Raw genomic sequence first — 13,782 nt, forward strand, 5'->3', positions numbered from 1 at the left:
ATTAAGTTACTTCAGAATTTTCAGAAATTAGTTTAAGTGAACTAGAAATTTTGAGAATTTCTAAGCTTAAACAAGAATTGTTAAGTGAAGATGATACGATATGTATCTGGTATATTTTAGGTTGAATACCTAATGGAGTCAAGCACTAGAATATTAAGAGGAGATATGTCTTATATTCTAATATGTGCTAAATGATAAATGAATATAGCATGCCTTAGGTTGCTTATCTATAATTGCTATTATTTGAGAAAGTTTAAGGTTTGTTGCCGACCTTGGTTTAGAAAATTTTATGTTCAGAATTCTAAGAATTTTCGTAATAGAATTTTTCGAAGTGATAAAGAGACTTATGATAGTTGACATCGATAAGTTTATAAATAAACGATCGCGAGATATCGTAAAATAATAAATATGAATTGTTATCGTAATAAGTGTATTAATACCAATTGAGTGGTAATATACATTTAAAGTATGTTTGATATATAATAACATCTTTGGAAGAAAGATGTGCGTTTGAAACACGTTTGGGCAAGATAAATGTGTTGGTGCAAATCCACAAAGTTGTTTCCACCGCTGTTCAGATTGAAGCAGTGATTGTTTAGAGAGTCGGAAGAACCAAAGATGGTGATTAATACTTCGATAGTATCTCAATTGATGTGGTACAAGATTTAGAAGAATTAAATGAAGATCAAAGGAAAGGCTAATGAAGTTTTTTTGTTCAGACTCAATAGGCCAAGACTTTGTGATGTAGTATGTAGTTCAAGTAGTAATATTATACAGGATGCTCAGACTTAGTATTTAATAATACTGAGTGATGGCTAACTACTATCACATCCTTATGGAAGTTCCAAAATGTGTTAAGTCGACTTTAACATACAATATTTAGTATGGTGAATGCTTAATTGAAGAAGAAATACACCCATAGTATCGTATGAGAAGAGATGTTGTAGTCAGGAATGACAGAGAACCAAGTTGAAGCTAGTAGAGCTTGCTGAGATGCAACTATATTGCGTACTTCCTAGGATAGACTCCTATGAAGTAGACTTAAAGGAATACACCTAATAGAAGAAGACTTACTCATATACAGGAATGACGATGTCAAGGAAGAATAATGAAATGAACAAATGTGCATGGTGAATTATATGAGTTAGGAGATGATGCAGGTATTTGGAAACCGTTTGTCTTCACGCTACAAGAGTAAATTTTGGTATTGCATGTCTTACAGAGTAGACACTACCCGAGAAAGAATTTATACGAAGAATTTGGAAGTGAAATTCCTAGTAACCTAGGAAAAGTATTAAAATATGCTAGATCAAGCATATGCAAGAGAAGAATCCTAGAAGGCGAATATAGGAAATCCAAGATATGTTTGATAGAAACATGAAATCATTAATTGAGTCTAGAGGAAATTGTTGTATGTACTTGTTTGAACACATTCATGTGTGATAAGTCGCTTTGTGAAAATTTTTGAATAGTAACTTGGGAACTGCGAGACAATACTTGGGACGAGTATGAGTAGGTGTGAATAGTAGTAGAGGCCTATACTACTGGAAGAACAGGACTCACACTTGGATCAGGGAAAGTCACAAGGTTACTAAGGAGCTAGTAATTGATTCCGTTTTATTCATGTATATCGTTACCATCGTTTCGGTAATGACTCAAAAGATGATTGTTTTTCCGACCTTAGTGGTCATATCAAACCAAGTCTGAAATAGACAAGTATGTTACATGGTTCAGAGAACCAAGATCGATGTAACATCCGACCTAATCCAGGAGATTGAAATGAAAGATAATCAAGGCAATCAATAGAAGTATCGCAATCACCATTATAGTAAAGAATTTTGTAGCAAGAAGTGTTAGATACTAGAATATGATTATATTACATTAGAACATGAAGGAAGACGAGAGTTTGGTTCATTATGTGTCTTGTGCGAGATAAAATCAAAGGTCATTAGAATATGACCATTCGAGTTGTTGTTATAGCAAAAGTAAAGACCTTATCTTGGTTTTAGTCTTTAACCCAAGAAGGAGCAGTAGTCTGCAATGAGAATTGAGTTTTAACTCAAAGATTAGGATCGAATATTCAATAAAGAATGAAGAGCGGGTGCAAGTTTGAACACCTCTAGTAACTAGGAAGTTTGAAGAATTTGACAATCGTTTGGCAAATCTTCAATATCATACATTTTAGATTACCACAAAGGAAGTAAGTTAAAACTCGAATGTTGTGACTAGTAATTTTCTCGTAAACTCTAGATCTGCTCACATCTTATTTGATTTCAATGCCTCATATTCTTTCGTGCCTTATAAATTCACACATTCTTTTCAAATTACTTGTTATGCAATTGTCCAATCATTTCATTTAAATGACATAGGAAGTATATCATTACTTGCTAATAAAGTCTATAGAGATAGTACCATAGGAATTGAAGGTTATAATCTCCTTGATAACCTAATTTGTATCTCCTTGCCCAACTTTGATATTATTCTCGACATAGATTGGTTATCAAAGAACCACATAGAACTCATGTGCTATGAAAAGATACTCCAATAGAGAAATACGCGCAAGTACACTTGGACGGAATTGTGGCGAGACATGGTGCGCCACTAAAGATTATTTCCGATTGTGATACTTGTTTCACTTCTCACTTTTGGGCGAGAATGAAACATGAATTAGGATCTCGAGTTGCTCTTAGTACAACTTATCATCCTCAGACAAATGGTCAGAAGAAGAAGAGAGCAATCCAAACAGTAGAAAATATACTGAAGGTATATAAAGTATTGTATGAGCATAAATGTCATACTCAAATATGTTGGCATGACGTAGGACAGAAGATCTTTGGAGGCTCTAAAATGATTCAAGACATCACTGACAAGATACAAGTTTTCCGAGAAAGAATGAAAGTGGCCCAGGATCGACAAAAGTTCTATGCAGAAAAGAGGAGACGACCCGTAGAATTCCGGGTGGATGATTTAGTAATACTGAAGGTATTTCATGGAAAGGCGTTATGCTACTTTGGAAGAAAGAACGGTTGGTAAGCAAGTATACTGCTTGGAATTGCCTAAAGATTTGTCAAGTAAACATGATGTGTTTCATGTGAGTTATTTACATAAATGTTTGAGCAATTATGATGAGACGGTTCCATTTATCCGAGGTGAAACTGGATAATAAGTTAAGTAGAAGAGATCCTAAATGAAAGAACGACTAATCTACATAATAAAGAAGTGAAGTTCGTGCTTCTCAAGTGGAAACACCATCGAGGCTCAAATTATACTTGAGAAAAATAAGAATGAAATAAGAGTGAAGTATCCCCAATTGTTTTAATCGTTATGAATTCGGGGACGAAATCCTCAAAAGGAGGAGGTATTTGTAACATACACGTTTTGAAATTGTGTATTGTTATTATTAAAAGCGAATAAAATTGTGTGTTGAGTTATAACAGATAGTTTTTACTAGAAATAAAGTAAAACTATGTTTAGAATCACTCATAAAATATTGGAAGTCTTATGAGATTCCAATTAATAGCCAAATAATGAAAATTTAGCGAAAATATAAAATTTTAAATAAGTAAAATTTTATTATTTGATGTTATAGAGAATCTCGTTAGAAGTGTTTAGGCGGAAATCTCGTCGAAATCCGAATTATAACGAAGAAGTTATGACCAATCGAAGATCCGCGACAAAACCGGCATGACGCCGAATGACGTAAAAAGTGAGTTTTTGATAAACTACTTTTTAGCCTTAGTAATCTAAATGAAAGTCGTAATATTCGTTAAACCGAGAAGTTCAATAAAAAGAACGCCAAAATCTGACTTCGTATGACGAAGTTACGATTTTTCGAAGTTTCAGCTTAGCAGTAGACAACTAAAAACTCGAATTTTAGATCGAGTGATTTTTAGCCGACACAGCCTAAACAAGAATTGAAGGTCTTGTCATTAGTAGTACAACAGTAAAAAGTATGACAAAAACGGACGTCGGATGAAGATGTTATGAATTTTTAACGAATTTTCCTGTCCCGGTATGTTAAAAATAATAATTTAAAAATTAAAGTCAAAATTAGCCGACAAAGTCTAAATGAAAGATGTAGAGCGTAATTTTACCTACGCGTGCATATAAAGAACGTCAAAAACGGAGCCCGTATGCGAAAGTTATGGATTTTAGAAGATTTTGGCTCAAAAACCGAGAAATAAGTGGATAATATCGGAAATTTTCGCATGGTCAGCACTCAGCCACGTCACCTCGCATGAACAGTAGTCGCTATACCCGGATCCAACGCGTGTTGCCTTCCGATGCATCCAAAGTTGCGGCCCAACCAGCTTCCGACGCGCCTCGCACTCGTGTCACCCTTCCGAGCCTCGCACTTGGCCGCCTCGCATGCGCGACGCCTGGCCTCCGAACCGAGCTCCTGCTGCCGCGTGGCCTTCCCAGCTGCTGACTCCTCCAGCCTCGGATCCGACCCTCGCAATTTTCACCCTATAAATAAGAGGGCTGCGAACCCTCCCGAGGAAAATGGGAAATTAACCATTTTCACCCCCCTTTTTCATACTTTTGCTATTTTGACATCCCCCGAAACCCCGATATTAATTTTAGCACCTGAAATACGTCCCGAAGTTCCCGTGAAGCCCGAAAAATTTATCTTTTCGGTTTTAAAGCTCTACCTTCATAGAGACCGGTTTTCAATAAATCTCCCGGTTTTCAACGAATAAAGTCATATTTAGAGCCGAAATGTTGCACAAATTATTATTTTGACCCCCGGGGTATTTCAAGATGAGTTCAATATATAGGAAGAATTGTATGTTATGTATTATATGTGCTATGTGCTTTTCAGTGTTATTATTCTGAGTTATTTTCCCGTGTTATTTTTATTCGCTATTTTTAATAGCAAAGTTATACCTTTGACCATGTGATAAGTGAAAGGACTTAGATTTACGGTGGTACTGGTATGTAGCCTCTGGCCATGTAGAACATGTCTCGTAAGAGAATGACTTCTATTCTATGGCATTGGCAGAAGGTTAGATAGGACTGGTATGTAGCCTCTAACCATGTAGAGCATGACTCCGTAAGAGAATGAACTCTATTCTATGGTATTGGCAAATGGTTAGACAGGGCTATAAGCCTGAAATCTACCAAAATGTTAATCAGAAATTATGTCTTCTGTGCCATTTGGGCCAAAGCTTTATTGATGCATATCAAGTATTGAAATCGTTATGTCTCATTGATCGTAAATCTTTGAATCAAATCTTGAGTTGATATTGAAAGCCTGACATATGATACGCGTATGCTATTGTTGTTCTTGTTCCCTTTTGCTTCTGTCATATTGGTATATATAAGGTATAAGATTATATTGTATCTATTTATTGAATTCACTAAGCATTATTGCTATTCCCCCTCAATGTTAAACAATTGCAGGTGATGAGTATCTAGTATAGTTTTATACTGCTGAAAGATTTAGAATAATTAATACTATTTATCTATATTTTAATGTTCATGTATGTATATGAATAGTAGATTCCTGGTTAGATATGTAATGTAATAAAACTTAGTCGGTTTGTATCCAATCTTTTGTAATCACTTTATCAATATAAAATATTGTTTTATAAATATGCATGTAGCATGTTTTGAGGAAGTAACTTAAGAATAATGTTGGAATAGTATGAAAGTTTGGGTCTTTCAGAAATTCAAAAATTGGGGTCTTTTAAAAACTATGAAGATTTGAAGGATTTTTCTTGAAGATATGAAGGTTATTGTATGATATTTGGGAGCAAAATGGGAGTGTTTTCGATTGATAAAGTGGGAAAATGACTTATTTTTTGAGTGAAACTATTTATATCAGTTGGGTTTTCGGCCGAAATGGGGATTTCGGTCTGAGGAGGTTTGCGGTCCGAGGGTTCTTGACAGAAAAGGGTTTTCTCGGTTCCAAAAGAAAAATGTTGATTTTTAAGTGTATTTTATTCCAAATACTTATATAAAACATCATTTATATAATCTAAATCATATTTAACCCTTATGTTCTTAACGAAATCTACAGAACTCGGTTTTTATTTAAAATGTTTGACTTGAAAATTTCCTCCTTTTTGATTGGTTCTTTATTCGCCTCATTAAGGGTTCTCCCGTCTTTCCCCCCAGCTCCAAAATTTGATCGTAGAGTCTTTGCGATTTCCATTAAGTCTCAACACACTCTTTTGAGGATCGCGCACTCTCCAGTGATGTGGGTTTTGCTCTTTTGGTATTCACGATAGCTTTTCTCTTTTTCTGTCCACCGAGAGGTTTTTTCTACCGCATGTACTTCCAACTTATAGCTCCTGGGTCATCTTTGACGAATGGGAAGAATCTTCGATATGAGTGTCTCGAATGTCTGTTATGTTTATCATGGCTTCCATCATTACGCTCCTTGTGGCTATCGTGGTAGTGGGAGTCAACTGATTCTTGTTTGAGGTAGGCTTTTGCTACAACTTTTAGATCGGCTTATTTGCGTTCTTCTCACTCGATCTTCCTGATGTATTTTTCGACCCTATATTTGAGCTCGTCCCTAGATTTTGGAACTGTTCCTTGCATTTTCCATGAAAGGGGGGAGTAGCTCCTAGGCGAAGGCGCCTGTAACTAGAAATTCCTCGTGACCGGAGATGCTCAGGGTCGCGAGGGTAAACCAGTCATAGTATGCTCGGATGGATTCTCCCTCTTTTTGTTTACATGCCATGATAGAGTTGGCATCTCCTTTGACTTTCCTCAACTGCATGAAGTTGTGGAGGAAAAGATACCTTAACTGTTCAAAGCTGGAGATACTTCCCGGGCGTAGTGCCTTGAACCATTTGCTAGCATTTCTCGATAACGTGACCGGGGAATAGGTGCAGGTAAATCTTTTGTCCATCCGGAGGGATGTCATTGTCCACTCGAAGGTGTCTATGTGTTCGTCAGGATCTGTCATGCCGTCATACTTTGGGATGTTTGGGATCATGGCGGAATGTGGTATTTCATACTATAATAGCTCTTGGCAGAACGTCGAGCTAATACTTGTTACGTGGTTGTTCGTGTGTGGGTAGTTGGGTGCTCCGTTGACCATCCTCTGATGTACGTGGTATGGGCTGTTGTACCCTTGGCCATACTCGTAATTGTACTCGTGATTATACATGGTCTTTTGAGGAATATACGGTGCATGTGTGAAGTATGCGTGCATCAGTTGATTCGGCTGCGAACCTGACTCCTTTGGCCCCATAGTGTGTGAGTTCATCCCCTGCGTTTGTGTGCCTTGAATGTTGTGGGTTTGTGGCTGGATTTGAGGGTACACGCCATGGTAGTAGTATGAATACGGGGTGAACGGTGGTTGCTGTGCAAATAGCAGGATATTTGATATGGCGGCCATCGGGGAAGACTAATAACCTGTAGGCATTGGTGGTGCGACTGATAGAATGGTGCTATGGGACCAGGCGCTGTTCCCCACTTGTCGCGTCGTTGGTTGTGGTCTATCTGTTGTTTTTTGTAATTGGGTGGTCAGCGCTCCTTGAGGCGTTGTAGTGGTAGTCGTGGTCAGATGTTCAATTGCAACGAGCAACGGTCACCATTGACTATTGATGAACTCTGTTGCGGGGGCGACTGGCGGCATCGTCGATGTCTGTGTAAGCGGCTGCCCTTCCAGTGTCGACGGGTCGCTTCCATCGAGGGACTGCATTGGTCTAACTGGGCTAGCATCGTCACTTTCCTGCCGTATCGGTCCTTTATCCGTCATTTCCAGCACCTGATGTTGTGAAGTGGGTTGTGTCGTACCGGGTGTACGTCCGGATGACGCCAACTGTTGTGATATGTCTTCGGCTTAACTCTGTCTCTTTGAGGGATGGAAATGAAGGGTCTGAGAATCACAACAAATAAAACAAGATCGTCAGTCGTTGTCCGGGAGGCAGTCCTAGAACGAGGCTCCGACGATCAAGTCGGTTGGTCTCTTAGAAAGAAGGTGAAAAAGTGTTAGGTAAAAGTTTAAGGGTGGCGTTTGTCCGATCGCTTCTCTTGGAGGAGAGGGGACCTTTTTATACATGTGGTCAGGGGGATAGATCCCCGACAGTATCTTCTACCTTTTCAGGTTTGGTAGGGATAGATGACATTCGATTGGTAGATCGTGCTCCGCGAGTGGTTGTTTGCTATAGGTGCAGGTTTGCCTGGAGCGGCGCCCTGAACGCTACACCTATCGCTTTGAGAGGCAATTGGTACTATTTTGTCTTGACGCTGACCTTGTCGCTTGGGCGGCAAGGAACGAATGCGGGATCGCGAGGGCGAGGGCGAGGACGAGACGTTAAGCATACACCGTCCTTTGCCCAAACCTCTATCAGACTGACGGTTCCGTTAGGCTTGACGTATTCTAGTGGGATACGTTATCAGAAGAGGTTAACTTTAAAATGTAAGATTTTGTGCTAGTTTGTTATATCAAACAAATTGTATTTTTTAAATGATATTATTATCTTTTATCGAGATGTTTTTGTACTACCCTTATAAAAGTTTCTGGTTCCGCCATTGTTTGAGAATCTTTTTTATTCCCACATTTTTTGTATTTTAGACTTTTCGATGATTTCATTTTTTTTTCACAACATCTCTGTATTCTAATAAATGAATTGTATTCTAATAAATGAATAAGTTTATTTTCCTATTGACAAGTGTCATAATATTAGAAATCCTCATTAATATTATATGTCACATATCATTGCACATGTCAACCTATTAATTCTCAATTTCAAATTTAAAATCTAAAATTTCTCATTCTAATTACATTAAATTAATAATTGATTTTTCATTTAAAATTTTAAGTTTCACATTCTACTTACATTAAATTAATAACATTATAATAAAAAATTAAATAAAATTAATATATATTATAAGGTGATATAATTTCATGTATTTATTTAAATCAACAATTATAATTTTATATAACAAAAAAATATCTCTTAATTAATAATTTATTTGAAATAATTGATTAATAATTTTGAGTTTTTACTATGAAAATTTAATTAATTTTATAACCGTGGTTTTCACGGGTTATAAACTAATAGTTAATATGAGGAAAAATACTTTCTATCGAGTTGCTATTTCATAAGATGATAATATTGAAAATTTTATGGCCCCATGATCCAGATGATTATGATGAATTAGATTGTTATATTATTTATAGTTATAATTTTAATAACCAGACACCTTCCACAAAACAGTAGTTCGGATATCCCACGGACAAATTTTTGAAGAGACCACATGCATAAAACTACTTATGAACTCTTAAATAATGTTCCACGTTATCCTTATTTATGATAAAAATATCTACAAATTGATTTTCACAAAACACTTTGTACTTTGCACTTTGCATTTGCAGGTCGTTGTATAACCCATGTCTCTTAGCGGGTTACCAACAACACACCATATGATTAGGCCTGACAATAGAGCGGGTTTTGACCATGATTCGATCCAAACACTTAACAATTATACGTGTTTGGAGCATAGTTTTTGATCCATTTACTCGTTAACGACCCGTACCCGCTAACCCTTTATTAAAAGGGTCGGGTATGGATCATTACCGATCCGCTCCATTTATAACCTACCCCATATAAATTTTAGAATTATACATTTATATTTTATATTGTCTAAGTTTTACTTTAAATTTCAATCGAAAGTCCAAAGAGAAAAGACCAATGACTAAACTGTTTTTATAGAGGACTCAACTTCTAGACTTCTAGTATTCTCCCAATAATCATGATGTCATTTCATTTATATTTCATCATATAATCACCAATTTCATTTATAAATCAATAAATTCATTTATCAATCGGTAGAAAATTTGTAATTGTTATTCTTTATCAATGCAATCGATGGTCAAAAATCAATCGGAAGTAACTATAATAATGATTTTAATTCCAATCGAAACTCTTCAAGTACATAATGTGTTTTCTAAATCAACATTTTTTTTATTTAACAAATGTGATTTTATGATTTAAGTAAAATGAGTTTGATTATTCAAAAAACCTATGGGTTACGGGACAGGTTTGGATATCTGCTGATTCGGTGGATAAGGGTATAAGTTTGATTATTCAAAACCCTGCGGGTTACGGAGTGGGTTTTGAAATTTAAGAAAAAAGTTTGGATTAAGATCGATTCGTTCCAAACCCGCTCCATCAGATATACATATGATTAAGGATTATGGATATGGATATCGTGTACGCTTGTCCGTATGGGTCGGGTTCAAATCGGATAATTTTGCAGGCCAATGATAGATCCGTCTGTCTGTTAACTAACTACATTAAACGGCTAAACCCAATAGTCACCTCTAAACCTAAATCTCCCTTTTATCTCACTCAATCAAAACCCTAATCTTATCTTTTCCTATAGCTGTGTCCGAGTTACAAAGCTATGTGAATTCATAACTATTTCGGTTTACGTGTAAGCCATTTGGATAATGCTTTCGGTGATGGTGTCGGTGTGCTATCCGCATTGGTGATTTATAGGGTTTGGATATATCTGGTGGAGTTTATTGGTGTTAGATGGGTTGCATTTAAACGTTGTTACGGCTGGTTTTGTTTAATCATACTCCGTCTTGATCTGCAGATCATGATTAATTGCATTGATGATTTGGTTAAAAATGTGTTTCTTAAGTGGTTATGGACTGATGCAGGAATGAAGGTGATGCCGGTGTATCTATATAGACCTGTTTTTGTGTAGAATCGAGTAGTTGAAGATGTCGTTTAAGAGTATAATTCAGGACATGAAGGGAGAGTTTGGTAGTATTTCTAGAAAAGGGTTTGGTTTGAGGTCGAGATCACTAAAATTGGTCGAGGACGAATCTATGAGCATTGTTGATGCGTTGAAGCAGAGTTGTTGGGCCAACATGCCGCCGGAGTTGTTGCGGGACGTGTTGATGAGGATTGAGGCATCCGAGTGTACCTGGCCTCCTCGGAAGAATGTGGTGTCTTGTGCCGGTGTTTGTAGGAATTGGAGAGAAATCATGAAAGAAATTGTTAAGAACCCAGAACTTTCTGGCAAATTGACTTTCCCCATATCACTGAAACAGGTTTGCTATGTCTTCAAATCTTTTCTTTTAACCTGTATGGATGCTATCAATTTTGGATTCTGTTTAGTTAACACGGCAATGACTGTTTTTTAGTTTTGTAGAGCAGTTTATTTGGTTAGTAACGAGGAAAGAAATAAAAACATTAACACCCACACACACTAACAGTAGCAGGTAAGTTGAAATTGAAGACTCAACATTTTTCCAGGATTCAATAATTTGCTTACACCCATGGTCGTTTTTAGATCCTTATTATAATTTATAAATTGTATCAGCAATGTATATAAAGAAAGAAGGCTGATTCATTAGAAGAACAATCATCTTAGCCAGAAAAAAAGGGATAGGACTGTAAAACTGTCATCCTAGTTGATAGTTCTCTTTTTTATCTTTTGTAACCTTTTTGCAATAAAATATATAGTCTAAATGAGGCTAATATCCAGTATACATACCAAAAGACCATGTTTTCAGGCTCATATTTACCGTTGTTTTTTTTTATTTCATTTTATCTTTAATGTCATAACCTTGGGTAGAGTTGATTCTTATGAAGTGTAGATAACTTTGCATGCACATTTTTTAAAAGTGAAATCGTATATCCATAAATTCCAACAGCCACAATGGCTATAAATAATTTCATCATATAAATGATTCATTTGGATGGTTTGTTGTTGAGTGTTGAAGTAAGAATTTGCAGTGGGTTGATATTTGATAAAGATAAAGTTGAAGTGAAATTTATTTATTAGTTTTACTTGTTTCCAGCCTGGTTCAAGAGGATCTCTGATACAATGCTATATAAAGCGGAACCAAAGCGCTCAAACATATCATCTCTACCTCAGTTTGAATCAAGGTGAGCATTTAATCCAATTTTGTGTATTCCTTAAGAATAAGATGTTGATAAATCTTGTCTTGGAATATAATGTCAGCATCAAACGATGATGGGAAGTTCCTTCTTGCTGCAAAAAAGTGTAGACGTGCCACATGCACAGATTATATTATCTCTCTCAATCCAGAAGATGTATCAAAAGGGAGCAGCACTTACATCGGAAAATTAAGGTAATCTTATATTCTTACACACATGGATAAACTGTTTTTTGTTTTTTTAAAATATTGCTGAAATGAGTTGACAACCAGATCAAACTTCCTTGGGACAAAATTCACAATCTATGATGCACAGCCTTCAAATGGTGGAGTTTTGGCAACAAAATGTCGTTCATTCAGACCAGGGAGTATGAAAAGAGTGTCGCCCAGAGTTCCTGTTGGAAACTACCCGGTTTCCCACATTTCATACGAGCTGAATGTCTTGGGGTCCAGGTATAATAAGAATATTCTGTTTTAATTAATTGTAATTTGTATGTACATAATAAATATACTACAGGGGTCCAAGAAGGATGCAATGTGTGATGAATGCAATCCCTGCAAGTGCCATGGAGCCAGGAGGAGTGGCTCCAACTCAAACCGAGTTCCTGGTCAACAAGACGGATTCGTTTTCATCTCTTCCCTTTTTCAGATCAAAATCTGCACGCATGGGAATGGACAGTTGTGAATCCTCCCTCCATTCGGAGACGAAGCTGCTGATGCTGAAGAACAAGGCGCCCAGGTGGCATGAACAGCTACAATGCTGGTGCCTCAACTTCAATGGGAGGGTCACAGTTGCTTCGGTTAAAAACTTTCAGTTGGTGGCTTGTAGTGGGGAGGAGAATGGAGAAGATGTGATTGTACAGTTTGGGAAAGTTGGAAAAGATGCATTCACCATGGATTATCAGTACCCGATATCAGCCTTCCAGGCCTTTGCTATATGCCTTAGCAGCTTTGACACTAAAATTGCCTGTGAATAACCACCCAACCAACTTACCAACTTGCCTGTGTAATTTTGATACTACTTGCATTGTTTTTTGTTTTTTTTCCTGTTCCTGTTGTTGTATATGCATGCTTCATTCATATCGTTTGTAAGATGATCGACCAGAAAGATAGATAACTGTCAGCAGAAACTGCTTGCCTAATTCACTCCGATGCTCTCTATTTAATATTTATCATCAAACGTTTTCAGGTAACTGAATTTTTACATGAATACATAATTGCTTTATCAACTTTTGACGTTGATACAGGATAAAATTGTTCGTTGTCGTTTAAACTTTACAGACACTTCTGACTAGCACAACCTAGGTGGACTGGGGACTAGTTACATTACCTAAATTTTAAAGCAAGTAAACTTTTGGGAAAATCATATATTGCATTACCTAAGTCCTAAACAACTATTTCAAATACATTTTTTTTAATGATATGAATTCAGCTTCGTCAAATTCCTTTACAATCTGAAATTCTTCCTCAAAAAAATTCTATCATTAGAGATTCATCGGCTTAGTGCGGATCGCGTGTCATGATAAAAAAAGCATGTTAAGTCGAAATATTTTTTTAAGGTACAATCTAGGGATGAGCATATGGACCGGGGAACCGGCACCGGAACCGGAACCCGATGGAACCGGTCGGGCCGGAACCGGGATGTTATTTTTGTGGATTTTTGGAACCGGGAACCGGAACCGATTTAACCGGAACCGGTAGAACCGGCAAAAACCGGAACCGTATGATGCTATTTTTCAAGGAGCGGTTCCAACATTTGAAGACACGACAAGAACCGGTAGAAACACGCGGTTCCAACATTTGAAGACACGACAAGAACCAATAGAACCAGAACCGGTAGAACCGCCGGGCCGGTTCGGTTCTTGATTTTGGCCGAAGCCAGTTCCCGGTCCGGTTCGGCC

At 37.0% G+C, this 13,782-nt stretch overlaps 1 protein-coding gene across 1 annotated transcript; it reads left to right on the top strand.

The window, feature by feature from the left end:
- The first annotated feature begins 10,268 nt into the window (after nucleotides 1-10,268).
- On the top strand, nucleotides 10,269-13,074 carry LOC111892542 (tubby-like F-box protein 3). Its single transcript, XM_052763874.1, has 5 exons — nucleotides 10,269-11,029; nucleotides 11,783-11,870; nucleotides 11,947-12,076; nucleotides 12,155-12,334; nucleotides 12,399-13,074. The coding sequence occupies exons 1-5, from the start codon at nucleotides 10,697-10,699 to the stop codon at nucleotides 12,856-12,858; spliced, it is 1,191 nt and encodes a 396-aa protein (XP_052619834.1). The 5' UTR covers nucleotides 10,269-10,696; the 3' UTR covers nucleotides 12,859-13,074.
- Nucleotides 13,075-13,782: the final 708 nt, after the last annotated feature.

The sequence above is a fragment of the Lactuca sativa genome, chromosome 5 (assembly GCF_002870075.4).
Source record: "Lactuca sativa cultivar Salinas chromosome 5, Lsat_Salinas_v11, whole genome shotgun sequence".
NCBI lineage: Eukaryota > Viridiplantae > Streptophyta > Magnoliopsida > Asterales > Asteraceae > Lactuca > Lactuca sativa.